The sequence below is a fragment of the Tamandua tetradactyla genome, chromosome 1 (assembly GCF_023851605.1).
Source record: "Tamandua tetradactyla isolate mTamTet1 chromosome 1, mTamTet1.pri, whole genome shotgun sequence".
NCBI classification, from domain to species: domain Eukaryota; kingdom Metazoa; phylum Chordata; class Mammalia; order Pilosa; family Myrmecophagidae; genus Tamandua; species Tamandua tetradactyla.
The window spans coordinates 157,640,227-157,655,861 of record NC_135327.1 but is presented as its reverse complement, the minus strand read 5'-3'; the positions used below and the strand labels follow the sequence as shown (position 1 = coordinate 157,655,861).

Sequence of the window (15,635 nt, the reverse complement as noted above, 5' to 3'; positions counted from 1 at the left end):
GAGGAAGCATTGCTTTGTATTAATATGACTGGATTAGTTCTTCACTGATCCAGTGTGGCTCTAACATAAAGTTCTTTTTTAAGCTTTGAACGAGTCTGTCCTACCATGGGCTTTGAGTGATTTGCAGGGATTGTTAATTCTAATGGAAGGGAACTTTAAGAATTAAAACGTTTGAATAGTGTTATGTTTATAACTTGGTGGGGGCAGGGGGAGTGGAAATGAGAAAAACAGGTAGTACTGTACTTGCTAATTATTGAGTCACAAGAGCTGTACACCAGGACTTATTTATCCAATTAGAAGTTGTTTCCTTGAAATTAAGCTCCTTGGGAGGCTAGACTCATATTCGAGGGTCAAAACTGGGAATCAGAAAGAGCAGAGACTGAAAGTAGGCAGATTTAAGTTGGAGTCTAGGCTGTGCCACTGAAAGCTGTGTGATCCTTGGTGATTTTCTTAAACTGAGCAAATTTTCTCATCATTAATAAGGAATTTATTCTATTCATATGGACAGGAGAGAAGCTGTATGGAGGATTAAATACCATCACACATGCAAAGAGCTTGCATTGAGACTAGAACAGTGTCAGTGATCAGTAAACTAAGGTGATATTATTATTCCTTCGATGTTTTTCTTGAAGCGTTTTTAGAATTTTGTTTCAGAATTGACTTCAGTATTATTTTGTGATGTCTTTACAGACATTCAATGTTCCATACTTTTGACCCAAAATGGTATTACTGGGCTGGATAGGCTTTCTCATGGCCCAAAATGACATTTGGCTCTTTCCCAAAAATCACATCCACCCTCAAGAAGGAATTTTTGCTACTGTTAAGAAGTAGCAAAAATAATGTACTGTATGGTCTTAAAACCATTGTAAAACAAGTTAAAAGAATGCAATGCTGGTTACATAAATGCAGACTATAAAACAGATAGCACTCCCTGGGATATATACATTCTGTCAATTTTTTAAAAATACAAATCCATTCTTGTTTTCATACTTTGACCCTTTGCCAATTGTTACCTTAGCTAGCATGTGGCCTCTACAGCCAAAGATGCCCTTTGGCTTCAGTGAAGAACCTTTAAAACCAGGCTTCATGACTGAGAAATATCTTGTATACAGGATTTTAAGTTAACCTTTAATTAGAAAGAGTTCTTAGTCCACCATATATTCACCAGGATGACCTGCTTAGAAAACAGTGGGGTTTTGGATGAAGGGGCCAAAACCTCTCTGAAAAATGCCCTTTGCTTGTGTCCTAGGAGCACAAGAGTATAAACTGTGGGACTAGAGAAATAATAGCCACTGAGGATAAATAAAACTGGTTCCTCACTTTCTATTTTCTGATTTTGCAATTGGGCCAAAGTGTTCTCAAAATTGCAAGATAACCTTTTGTAGAATAACAGATTTTTGTGCCACTTGAGTGTATGCGATGTGGCTTTATTAGAGGAGGAAGGTAATGGAAGCCAGTTATTGAGCAACTGTTTGCTGAGTACCTACTTTGTTCAGAGAACAGAAAAATTACAATTAAATAGTAGTTGGGTATATAACTCAATTCTGGGTATGAGTGAGCCTGAACCTTCCAAATAAGATATAGAATCTCAACTGCATTTTCCATTTAGACTGTCCTTATATTTGCTTCCATACCCATTAAAATTCAGAAGCAAAAGAGCTCCCTCCCTTCTATGTTGTGATGTGCCTGTGCCTGGGTGAGTTGTGCTTCTCCAGGTTGCAAGCCCGACAATGAGTATTAACCTTCTAAATAACCACTAATGCTATTGTGATTGCTAAGAGCAGGCCATGAGGACAGCACATCTGCCAGATACTGGGCATTAGGTCTGCTCCAATTTCAGTGATGAAAAGCACTGGACAGAGAGTAAAGAGGCAGAGTTAGCCTATTTCTGTCCCTTTCTAGTATCTGCCTCAAGGAGCAGAGTCTCTCTGAAACATTGTTTACCACCCATAAATGAAAACATGAAACCCAAACCAAAAAGCTCCAAACCAAAAAGATTTGTTAGACTTACCTGATGAATATTTCAAACAATACTTCACTACTTCTTTCTCCTTGGAGAACTATTTGATTTCATGATTTTTCAGTCCTCTTCAAACTCCAGAATTCTGTGTTTCTTTATCAACTTATATCATGACAAAGAACTATGATTAAGGTAAAGTGCCAAGAGAATTGGGATGTAAGCAGGTACCATTTGAATGACGTGTATGGTGTGTTACTTTAACTCTATTAGCAGTTTTTATCATCGAAGTGTTAAATTTTTGAACATCTTAAGTTCTAAATGAATTAGAATTTCTTCTTCCTCTTGGAATTGCCAAATGAATACATTTCAGTTATTAGCTGAAAAGAAACATAGACCAGTGATCACTCCAGGCAGGTGAGTTTCCATACCCTTGGAAAATTTTTTTTTCTGTTTTTTTTTTTTTCAATTGATGCATTTTATTTATTTTTCTTCAGACCTCTTTTCCTTAAACATCTCTTTGAAGAATTATTCTTCATGTATGATTGGCTAAAGGGCTAAATCAGAAAATGATATTGGTCTGGGCTATGAATTAACCTTCTCCACACTCTGAAGCTGATGCCAGAAGCTGTTCTCAGCTCCTCTTCCCTCCGTCATCACATGTTCCATCTGTCCCCTCCGTCGCTGCATGTTCTGACTGTTCCTTCATTGCTGCGTGTTCTGCTAGAAGCTCACCTTTCCTTTTACTAACGTTTGCATAGGACACTGCAAGGCCGAATGACCTTTTCCTCACTTCATTTTAGTGCCGTGTGAATACAGGCCTGTCTGTCCTTACTTAATAACCATTTACTAGTAAACTAAGTATCATCATTTTTATCATTGTTGGGAATTTTAAATAAACTCTAGAGTTTCGTGGTGAAGTCTGGTTTTTCCTGTATTTTTATGAGATTTAGCAAAGTAACTTAAGCTTCTCTGCTAGATAAGAAATTGGAAATGGGACTGAAGACGTCCAACTTATTTCTGGCTTAAGAATACTTACTATTTTTAAAGCAATTTTTTGTGTTTTAAAAGATTTTAAAAATATATGCTGTCCTCTGAAAAAAAGACATTGGTAAATCTTTTGTAGTTCAGTGTAACAGAGAAAGAACTGTAACTGTCCAGTGGGCTAAATATTGATAAATTTTTTGAATAAAATATTTTCTCTCTCAGATACCTTAACATTAAAAATACTGTTTCCCAGGAATATATATATGTATGAATTATTTCATAAAAAGCAGTTGAAAAATATGTTTGAATTTTACCCCAAAAGTTTAGTTCAGACTTCTGCACAAAAAAGAGAAATGTAAACAAAAACCAAAATAACAACAAACTATTTAATATATGCCTGTGGATACTAAAAGAATATCACTGATCAAAAACCCTTGGGTTAGATCAAAATAAAAGGGAGAGGAAGAGAGAGAACCTGAGAGTGGGAGCCATGTCCCCTCCTGTCCCACAGACGGCTGTAGTGCATTGTCTTCATACCGCTTTTGTGTTTGCTTTGCCGTCAAAATTTCACTCCTTGGTGTTTATAATTTCTCTCTTTATCATCCATTTCTAATGAGTACTGATTTAATTTTTGTGGGCTTGTTTTTTGTTTGTTTGTTTTTAAGAAAATACAAAAGGTAAAATGTGCCAGAGAGGAACCTTCTTGTAAGTATGAAGTAAAAATACTGCTTTATTAAGAAGAGCTAATGAATCTCAATGGGAAAATGGGACAGAGTTTAAATGAATATTTTATTTTTTTATAAGCATTTGAATTTTGCATACCTTTCAGTCTAATAGAGTAAAAATAATTATTTCGGGACCCAAAGGAATGATTATGAAGATAGATTATCCAGCTTTTACTGTGCAGTATAGTTTCACTTAACTGCTTTAATTTGTTTTGCTTTTTTTTTTTTTATAAAGAGAAATTCCTTTGATGTAAACCTTTTTGAATATTAAGGGAAGAACTTAAGATTCAATAATGAGAGCTGAATATTATATACATGTTAATTTAACACCCACATAAATAGAATATTATCCTGCTGCCAATGTGCAAGGAATATAAAACATCTGTCTATTGTATCTTGTTAGAGGGAAGATTCCAGCTGTATGTAGACATTGTATCTGTGAGTGAATATGTGTGCATAAGTCCACATATGCACATCTTCATTACCTAGAGGTATTTTGGTCTCCATAAGGAAAAATGTAAAATGCCTTATTTTGAAAGTTAGCTATATTAAAGCCTAAATTATGCAAGTACTTAGATATCATATTGAATAAACATTTTTACTTTACTGTTTTTACAGCCTTTTGATCAAGGAAGAATTCAGAAAATTTTCCATGCTATATGCAGCCGACTTCACACATTAAACCGATTATCTTCTAAAGCTGCTAAATACTGATGAGAAATATCTAACTTTGATAACTCTTATGATTTCTGTTAAAACTATATGGTAGTGTGTCCCATTTTATTGGCTGATAAAGGTTTCTGTTAGATACATTGTAAAGATGGCCAGACCATACAGTTTTCAAAATTGTATATTAAATATTTGTGCTGATATGGTCTAGATCCACTTACATGGGTGTGGTTCTGTTAGCTCTTGATACTGAAGAGTCATTGGCCCCTATTATTTGTGTTCTCAAATATGGGATTTCAAGCAATGTAAATAGACTCCTTGTCAGTATTTGTTCTGTCCTAATGGTTTATGTAAAATTTATAATTAAGTACCTTGGAAACATTGTTGAGAAAGGAGCATCTCTATTTCTTGCAAACATTTCTATTTTAGACCTAAGATTTTCTTTTTTCAAATTGACGTTGAAATTGAGCAAGGCTGCACCTAATTTTAAAATTCAGCTTATTTTGAAATCCTGCAATGGAATTTGCACTTTTAAAAGGTGACAGCCATCAGACAGCCATTTCGTTTCCTAAAATCAGTTCCTACCTTAACACTTATCCGTGTAAGACTGACAACTAAAAATAATTTTCCACCGTGTATATTAATTTAACCATCAGCAGATATAAGACCTAAAATAACAGTACAGACTTGTGCTAAGTAAATATTAACAGATCAATACTCTTAGAAACCATATAATCCTCTAGGGATTCATGTTCATGTATGTTTGTATGTAATTCAAAAAGGAGTAGTCAATCTCTCTCTCTTATCCTTGCTCCTACTCTCTAACTGAGGTCACTTTAACCCACAGGCTGGTCACCCTCCCTAACCCCTTTGCTAATGAGTGGTGGTCCTGCCCCCCTGGCTGGCAGGCCCACCCTTCTTCAGCAAGCTGCTGCCCAGGGAAATGTCACTTTATTATCAATGCTGCTTAATGAAGAAGGACTGGACATTAATTACTCCTGTGAAGATGGCCATTCTGCCTTGTATTCTGCTGCTAAGAATGGACATACAGGTAAAGACGGCAATAACCTATCTCATTAAAATATCTATTTTTAAAAGGATGGAGAGTCAAAAGCAGTTGTAACCATTGTTATGAGCAAGAGGTTTACTTTCTCTTACAGGTAATAGTGGATGAGATTTTTTTATTTGAGATTTAAATTGTTTATTTGGACAAGTTTAAAATCCAAATTGTTGGGTTCCTTAATAATATAAAAGCTTTCTTCCAGTTAGTAAAAATAATCTTTGCTTTATGTACAATGCTGCTTTAGAAAGTTTGGATCTTGTAATTGTAAGGCACATTTTAGAATAAAGACCTCCATCTGTGATCACTTTGTTCAGAATGGAATAGCCCTAATTTGCCTGTTGAAATGTGTATTAAATAAAGTAAACCCTCCCAACTTGAGCAAATGTTGTAATGAGATAAAGTTTTAGTAGTTATAAAAAGTCACGGGTCTGAAATTGTTCTATAGTTGGTACAATTTATAGTTATTTAGACATTTTATGAGAACCAAGCTGTTGTATAACTGTAATCTGAGTGACATATTGATGAAGTCTGGGAATTATTCTTGTTCCTTAAAATGCAAATCCTATACTCAAATATATTAAAACCTATGGTAGTTTGGAAAAAAAGACATAATTTGACTATAAATACAGAATCAAATAGTGTTACATATGTAAGCCCGGTCATTTTAGATTCATTTGGATAATGTGGCTTCCTTGGAGTTTTCAGAGTGGAATAAATAGAAGATTCTAAAGGGCTAAGAAGGTAGCTAATTATTTTTAAAGTACTTTGGAATTCTCCATTACCTCAGAATCACTGTGGGCACTTCTTTAATATAGTGAATTTAAATCCAGTAAGTAGTATGAAGAGCATGATAGGTGATCTTTATACCTGAGTTAGGTGATTTTCTGTGTGCTGTCCCTTATCCTCATTTAAAGGGATAAATATACGATGGCAGCCACACAAGAGCATTTTAAAAATTAAAATTAAAGCTCATAAAGTAAGCATTTAATTATTTGAGTACAAAGAATGGTATTTCAATTTGGTGAACGAATTTGGCTCTTGGTCCCAAAACACTATTTTCTGGGATAGGCTGGTGGAAAAATCTGGTAAAGCATTTTCTGAAGCATGGCATTCCGTTCACTCAACAGTAACTCTTCCCAAAGCACACAAAAAATCATGTCTTAGATGGTGAGTCTGGGGTATTATAATCTTCAGAAAAAGAGGCTGGTTTTCTCTGTAAAATAGGCTGTGGAGTGTTACATTCACCATGATAGAACTGTCAAATTATCTATGCAGGGAGCTTTCCCGTGGGCTTAGAATCTATCTACAGCTTATAGAACTTGGTTTGTTGTAACTATAAACTGGAATCAAAATGGTTTTCTATTAAAATCCATAGACTGTGTGAGATTGCTGCTGAATGCGGAAGCCCAAGTCAATGCTGCTGATAAAAATGGCTTCACACCCTTGTGTGCTGCAGCTGCTCAGGGACATTTCGAGTAAGTCTTAAGTCTTTTTTTTTTTCCTGTAAAAGGAACCTCTCTTTATAATTTGCGCATAGATAATGTGTAAATTAGTGCTTAAAATCTATTGGCATTGAAAAGATGCATGCAAGCCAAATGTCCATCAACAGATGAATGGATAAACAAAATGTGGCCAGTACATGCGATGGAATATTATTCAGTCTTAAAAGGAATGACGTTCTGATTGATGTGACATATGACAAAATAGATGAAACCTGAAGATACGTTGAGTGAAATAAGCCAGACACAAAAAGACAAACATTGTATGATCTCGCTTATATGAAATACCTAGAATTTGTCAATTCGTAGAGACAGAAGTAAATCAGAAGTTACCGGAGGCCGGGAGTTCGGTGCGGAGTCCTGGGGGAATGTAGTTATTGCTTAATGGGTCCAGAGTTTCTCTTTCAGCTGATAAAAAACTTCCAGTAATGGATGAGAGCGACCGTAGCACAATACTGTGGATGTCATTAGTATCACTGTCTATTCACAGGTGATTGAGATGGGTCATTTTATGTTATATATATGTTATTGCAATAAACGTATTTGAGGATTTGAATTCTAAGTAGGCTCCCACATTTATTCTTGATAATAGTTAAATAAATGTATAGAAGGAAGTAAGGAGAAATGTGTTGTGTCCAGACCTCTTGTGAATGAATTTCCTTCTAAAGAAGATAATCTCTATAATCTATCATCACATACATAGTGACACAAGGGACTATTAAAGAGGTTTTTTTTTTTTCACTATTTTCTACCATGGTGGCCCCCAGGAAGGTTTTTTTACTTATAACAACTTTTAAAAATAAACATGTGATTATATTATTTTTAATAATCTTCATCTTCCTAGTGACAGTTTGTTCAGTATTACATTCCAAATATTCATCTTGTTTCACCATTTAATAAAATGGGGTAGGACCATTATAAATTGAAAGTAGTTAAAGCATAAAATAAAAAGAGCCTATTAATTAAAATATGCATAACTGTAGCAATTATTTCTTAAGTAGCATACTAAATCAGTTGAATATAGGCTTGACTTTTAAAATTAAGAACCATATTTTAATAGTAAAATATAACCATGCTGTTTCTTCTACCTATGCTGAAATGGCAGGTTGTGGGAATGCAAGATTTTTTCCAACTTTTTATCTATGATATAAACAATCTTTAACAATACAGAACTCTTGAAGTATGAGCTTTAAGGTTCACACTGTTATTAATCATAAATGTTACTTTTTAAGGATTCAGAAATGCATCCTTAAATTTTGCATTTTTTATTTTTTGTGTGTGTCTTACTTATCTCATCACCCTGAGTTTATTATCGAAGACCATAGACCCTGATTTTGCCTTTAATTTGTGCATGTATCCTGAGACTTCCAAAAGTGATGTCTTGTGGGCCACGTTTTTACCTGTAGCCTGGCAGTCTATGGGACCACTTGCTTGGATAACATAACAGTTACAGAACGGAAGCATGGATAGCTTTGCAAAAAGGAAGAACCCTGGGGAAATCCAGAGGGTCAATTAATTTCAATGTGTTCCATTCACACATTTATCAACATGTAGCTTATTTTATTTTAAAATAAAATGTATCAATAAAACACAGAAAGTACAATGTTGTGAATTGCTCCTTAAATTTGATTCCGATATCGCCCTCTTTTATACGTTTATTCTGAACCAATTTTTCAGACTGAAACTTAGTGTTTAGCTAGTTACTGAATGCGAAAAAGTCTTTTTCTTTCCTTTTTGTTTCTCAGGGCAGTGAGTTTCTGCTTAGCTGTGTGTTTTGTTTTGTTTTTGCCTCCTCAGCTAACCCCCTTCCAGAGACAGGACAACCTCTTCTTCTCTCCCCAGGCAGCCCTTTCTGCCTCCCACTGCCTTTTATAGTGGAGGCACATGGTGCCCTGCTGTCTACACTATTTATAATTATTTTCTCAAGTGAATATCTCAGAATGACTCAGCATCCTGCCTTTTTTAAAAGTTCAAACTATTTTGAATCACAATATTATATATGTCAAGTACAGTTAAACCATTCATCCCAATAAGTTAAACATATATTCCAAGGACTCCAGTTTTACAAGTTGTTTACAGAGAAATGCCGTAATCCAGGTCTTAGTACTTGATCAGAGCTGTAATTTTACGTTTTCACTGGAATGATTAAATTTTGTAATTGAAATGTATTTTCCAGCCCTGTTAAAATACAATGTCTGTGGAAAAGCCACAATAATTAAGGTACATACAAACCTATAGAGAGATGTAGAGTTACTTTTGCATTATTCTCTATATTTATTATCTTGACAAGGTACTTCTGAGGCCAGACACAGTTGTTATGTGGTTAATTTTAATCTTGTGTTTAGGTGTATAGAATTATTAATTGCATATCATGCCGACATTGATCATGCTGCTGATGGAGGACAGACACCTCTATACCTGGCCTGTAAAAATGGGCATAAAGAATGTATCAGACTCTTACTGGAAGCTGGAACAGACCGAAGCGTAAAAACCAGAGTGAGTACCAGTTTTACAACGTCTCTGCAAACTCTACCACTAGAAAAACAAAATGTATTAAAATAGAGGTCGCTTTGTTTTATTTTGCTTTTAGGATGTTGGCTTTGGAAAAGGTCTGACTCCTGTTTGAGTCACTTCTGTGCTAATTAAAAGCCTTGTCCATTAACCTAACCTCTGAGCCTCAGGTTATTCATCTTACAAAAGGAAAGATAATACCTGACTGTTTTCAGAATTAGCAGTGATAATGTTTTTATTCATTCAATATTTATTTACTGAGCACCAGCTGTTGTAGTCATCAGAGATAAAGCTGTTGACAAAACAGACCCTGCCCTCATGGGTCTTGCATCCTGGCTGATAGAAGGGGGTAACAAGCAGATAGGCAAGTAAATATATAAATAAATAAGCAAGCAAGTTGGATGTTTAGGAGACGTGAGTACTCGGGGTGAGGTTTGACTTTAGAAGAGTTGGTCTGAAAAGTCTTTGGAGAAAATGTGACATTTGAACTTAAAGGAAGTAAGGGCGCCAACCATCACGAAACAAGGGGAGGGTGGGTTTCAGACATAGGAGCAGTAAGGCCTGAGGTGGGAGAGAGTTTGATATACCCTCCGTAAACCTGACCTCCCTGAGCGGTGTGTGAGAGCAAGACTGGCGATGTAGTGAGGGCTTGGAGTAAGGCAGAATACCGTTAGATGGTTTTCAACAGAGCAAGGACATGAGCTGACTCGTTTTTATAAGAATGCTCTTTAGCTGCTGGGTGGAAAATAAACTGTAGATGGGGTGGGGTTGATAGAGGGATAGCTTTCAGGAATCTATCATTGTAATCCAGGCAAGAGGTAATGTTAGCGTGGGGGAGTTGAAAGGTGGAAATGGTGAGAAATGACCTGATTCTGGGTATATTTTGAATGTGCATTACTTATTAAAATTGCATTTCTTGTGTAAAGTGTGGTGGTGGCAGTGGCGACGATGTGATAATGGTGGATAAAGGCAGTGTCACATAATGGCTGAGACATCTGACTCTAAGTCAGGCTTGATCCTTTTCTCCACCAAGCTGTGTGACCTTGGGCAGGCGATGTTACGTGTTACTCCCTGTGCCTTGCTTGATCCTTCTAAAATCTTAGGCAGATAAAAGCTGCGATTATCAAGGGTGTTAAGATTGAATAGGCTCACCTATATAGTGTAGTTGGTGTGGTGCCTGGGACACCATAAGCAATCAGCGAATGTTCCCTGTCATTGTTGCCATCATCACCGTCAATAGTGGTATTAAGTTGTAATGTGTAAAGAGAAGTAGTTGAGTTTTGTGATGTGATGAGTGGCCATTGCTAGCACCTAGAGGAGGGGTAATCATGCTCACAATTCTTTCTAGTATGATGTTGGTTGTGGCTCAAATCTGCAGCACCTCACAGAGTTCAGAATCACTGAGCTGCTTGCTCAGAACTTGACTCACTGTACGTGGAAATCCACTATGGAACCTAACAGTGATGTGACTGTTGACTCCACCCACACAGTTTGAATATCCCCTTCTATACGAACTGCACAGATGAAGACAGATGGAGGGGGAAAGTTTAGTGTCTGGTCCATAGAAGAATCTTCGGGTCTGTACTTCTGGCTCAGCTACACAGAAAATTCATTTAAAGTAGAACTTCTTTATTAGCGCTCCTTATTTTATCTCTGTCAATCCATTGTGACTTATTTGAAGCCTGAGAGGTCAGCTTTGCAAACACTGACCACCCCCGTCTGACAGAGGCCCCATCTGAGGAGCTGGAAGAGTGTAGTTTCTTCCTCCATGATCAACTCTGCTGTGCTCAGGCATTATTTTATTTGTGCCATTGACAATTCCCAGAATGTTAAAAGGTTAATAACCTACCCACTCTCCAACTTTTCCTGATGAAAGAAAAATGTAGACATTATTTTTAGTTTCCAAAGATTACTTCATACCTTGGATGACGTCTGTTAATAGAGAATTAAGTGCACCATGCATCCGTTTCACAGCAAGCATCCTTAAAGTTTTCTAGTTAGATTAAAAGGTACATTATCTGTTCTGAAGGTTGCTCTTATATCCTGGATTTTCTTAAGTAATTTTCCCAAAGAGAACCAGCCATTTATGGTATAAGCATAGATATAAAACTGCCAAGGTATATTTCAGTGTTACTGTTAGAACTTTGAAGAAAAACTCTCCTTTGCTTCTATTTATTTTTCTAAAATTGAAGAGAATAGTTTAGTTTTATATATCTTCCTATTATTTATTTACTTTATCCAGGAAATCTGTGTTATACGTGCTCCTTTTAAAATTCTACTTACAGATTGAAAATATATGAATTTTACATCACTAAGCTGAATGAAAAATAAGAAGTGCAATATAAAAACATAAGTTGCATCCTGTAAGTTTAGAGAACACAGAAACCCAAGTTCTCAAGCTAGCTATTGATGAGCTGAATGAAATCTTTACCAGTACAAAGATAACAGTATAACTGAAGTAGACCTTAAGGGAATCATTAATTAATTTCTTGTGCCTTTGAATAAAAGACTATCAATGGGCAACAAAAGATTGAACATTTTTATTTGTATCAGGAATGGTGGCATGGCTTCTGTAATGTAAATTAGGGGAAAGTGGGTTTATGCTCTGGTGCCTACGTAAGACTGATGCCCAAACAAAGGTGTCCACAGGCCAACAAAGAACACACTATGAAACTGCTTTACCTGACTGGAGCCTGAGGCCCATATTCAGTATTCCAGTTATTGCCCGGTCACAGTCTTTTCTTAATCAAGTCAATTTTAGTGGTGTACGGTAGGGAGCCAGTGAAAAAGCCAGGTGATCAAGGGAGAGCTTTAGCAGATGATCAGATAACTCAGTCTAAATTTAAATTGTTACCACGTACTGGTTTCTCTCTGTCTTTTTACTTTGCCATTTTACACACATACATGCACCCCGCAGTGTCTGCTGTACCTCACTGAAATATATGTATAGCAATATGAAAATAATACATGAAAAAAACTAGACAAAGGGGAAATAAAGGTAGAGAAATAAAATTAAGCCAAAATACAGACTCCAAAATAAGACTTAGTTCTTTTATGAAAATTAAGAAAACGAATGAAGAGGGGTACCTATGTAAAGAGGCAGACCATATTTTGTAAAAACGAGAGACTATAGATGGGACAAAAAATTTTTCCTGAAAGATGGTTCTCAAACTTTATGCATCAGAATCACCCAGGGAGCTTGTTAAAACAGGTGGCTTGGCCCCACATCCAGAGTTTCTGATTGGGTAGATCTGAGGTGGTACTCAAGAATTTGCACGTCCCAGATGATGCTGAGGCTGCTGTATGAGGAACACACTTTGAAGACTGATGCCCTGTAGAAATGCTGGGTCTACTCCAGCAACCCGTCAAATGGATGATGGAGGCTCCAAAGCTATACATTACAGAGAACGGGCCAAATAATTTTAATTGGAACATTTTCTAAGCTTTTATTTATCAGTATTCCATTGCAGTCACGGAACACTTAATAGAGGTTCATAGAAGTCCAATGGAATTAATTGACTTTGTCTTTCCTGCATGTCTACCTTTTCTGTATTATCTAGGAACTTTGTTTTTGGAATGTTTGGCATAAAATTTTAAGATCACTAGTGTTAGGATGCCACCCTATAGGTAAAACTGGCTTACAATAGCATTCTTTTAGTACATTAATAATTACATCATTTGTGAATATATACTTAAAAAAAACTCTTTTTGGTAAAGTTCATTTTATAATAGTACTAAATTCAGGTTTTGGGTTGCCATACAGAATGTGCATTTACGAATGTGCATTGCAGGGCAATGTCTGTTCACTTCCAACAGTTAATTGTTAAGCAAAGATGGTCACAGATAGCAAACTTAAGTTATAGAAATGGTGACTATGCTAATTGAGGGGGGTCAAAGATCTTTACTTGGCTTATCTGCTGTATTGAAGATTGGAATCCCTGGTTTTCACAGCTCAGTGGGCCATGCTCAAGAACATTTAAAGGTGAACTTTAAATTGCACTGTTCTCAATATTAATGTTGTAAACACCACCGTCCCCCTGGTCATTTTATTTTCAGGATGGCTGGACACCAGTTCATGCAGCTGTGGACACTGGTAATGTGGACAGCCTCAAGCTTCTTATGTACCACAGAGCACCAGCTCCTGAAAACTCTTTGAATGAGAAAGAGCTTGAGCCAGGTGCCTCTGGCTTGGATCGAGAAGAGGGTCCTGAAGGCACAGCCAAGCCTGTTGTTTCCGCAGACCTCATTAACCACGCTGACAGAGAAGGCTGGACTGCTGCCCACATTGCTGCCTCAAAAGGATTTAAGGTGTGTGTGGTAGCAGCTGGCCTCATCACACAGTTGTAATTTGATGAATGGCAAAGTTGTCTGCTTTTGAGTGTATTTAAATTAAACAATTGGGGGCTGAGAGATACCATTGCAAGAGATCGTTAGCTACCAGTATGAACTGGCTTTTTTTTTTACTCAGCAGAGATATATGGTCCAGGGCATAGAGACTTTTCATAAAAATCATCTTATTCAGAGCTTGTCAGTAAGAAATGTAGTGGTGATTTTAAACATTTTATCTTATCTAGATTTAGGAGAAGCATATTGTTGTTCATCTGGTCTACCTGATAGAGGATGGGCCAGAGTTCAGGACCTGGCTGCAGATTTCATACTGTTATCCAGTACCGTGAGCTGCTTCGCTTATTCTCCACTTGTGATAATAGAAGAGGGGGCTCTAGATTTCATGCACCTGTTAGAAAATAGAAAGATTCTGATTCTTAAAGCATTGGCATGGTATCGTAGGCTATCTACTCATACCTCTTTTTCTTTTGAAAGCATTTTATCAATAATAAGCTATTGGGAAGCTCCTGGGTATAAGGTGCTGTGTATGCTAACATTTGCAGGTGTTGTTTCTGCCGTGAGATAACTTGTAGTCCAGGGGCAGGGGCTGGGAGGCATACAAGACAAGTGCAAGATAAGAGAAACACGAAAAATTAACAAGGGGTTGAAATGGTATAAAAGTGTGCAAAATTAGAACACATGTTTTTCAAAGGACAGAGTTGCATGGGTGTTAAGATCAGGGATGGCTCATTCTGGAGGAAATGAAAATTATTTAAGGCCTTGCAAGTTGGGTTAAATTTGCCACTAATTATTGAGGAGAGAGGAGGAGTTTCGGTCAAGGTAACAGTAAAAGCAGAAGCATGGAAATAGGGAGAGGGATGCCAGCTCCAAATGAGCCACTGGAGGGTGGTAAGAAATAAGACTGGGATGCAGGTGTCCCAGGAGGGCATGGGGCCTTTGATGGCACAAAGGAGCAAAATAATTGGTGTCACAACTTAAAATGATTAGTTACAATATTTAGAAGATACAGTCATGAAAAATTGGTGGCAGGGAGGTAGACTACTTGAAAGATGATGAGAACAATGGAAGTGATTAGATACTACAAACTAGAAATGTCCAGGAATTGGACAGTGGATGGCTATAGGAAATGAGGGGGCTGATTAGAAAAATAGTAGTAGTGTTCCCAGGAAGAGATGCCCTTGTGATCTTAAGAAGAAAGAATGTGTTTTGAGACATGCTGTAATTAAATGTATAATTTGTTCATCCAGATGCAGACATCTGGGGATACCTGGAAATGTATGTTTGGAGGTCCTGTTTGGATACCTTCCTTGTAATTTACAACAGAAGCTGTTCATTTTAGACTTGCGCTTTTAAAAAAAAGTGAGAAAAAGTCATGATTTAGTTCATTGTTGATTAATTATTAGCAGTGGGTTCTATCCATTTTACCCTTTAACACAAAAGATACAAAAAGTTTGGCGCTTAGTATATGCATATTTATTTAAAAGGGCTGAAATTGTGTTTGACATAAAAGATTTTAGAGGACAAAGATGGGAAATGTGAGAAGTTTAAATTTGAAAATGTATGGTTATCTAGGATGATGATCTCACTTGATGCTGGAGAAGTGCCTGGAAGGGGTAGATTGTAACCTACTCCCAACTCCTAAAAGAAAAGCTCTGAATGCAATGCCAGATATAACTGATAGGGATGGGTTGTGTATGCACCCAGGCTAGAGACAAAATATATATACATACATACCCAAAACCCTGAGCATTACTGACCCACGGTTTTACCCTACTGCACCACTCATGCTGGACAAAGAGAGGAACCCATGCCCCAGAGGTGCTATTCTGCAGTGTAGGTCACTGTGCTGCTGCTTAGCACCTGAATTACAACTCCTT

General features: G+C 36.8%; 1 protein-coding gene across 3 annotated transcripts in view; it reads left to right on the top strand.

The window, feature by feature from the left end:
- CTTNBP2 (cortactin binding protein 2) overlaps window positions 1-15,635 on the top strand; it is a 156,884-nt gene that overhangs the window by 79,766 nt on the left and 61,483 nt on the right. For all 3 annotated transcript variants that reach the window (XM_077116772.1, XM_077116845.1, XM_077116917.1), the window contains 4 exons: window positions 5,186-5,389; window positions 6,777-6,876; window positions 9,246-9,396; window positions 13,468-13,719. In XM_077116772.1, coding sequence (XP_076972887.1) covers window positions 5,186-5,389; window positions 6,777-6,876; window positions 9,246-9,396; window positions 13,468-13,719 — 707 coding nt within the window. The remainder of the gene's footprint in view (window positions 1-5,185; window positions 5,390-6,776; window positions 6,877-9,245; window positions 9,397-13,467; window positions 13,720-15,635) is intronic.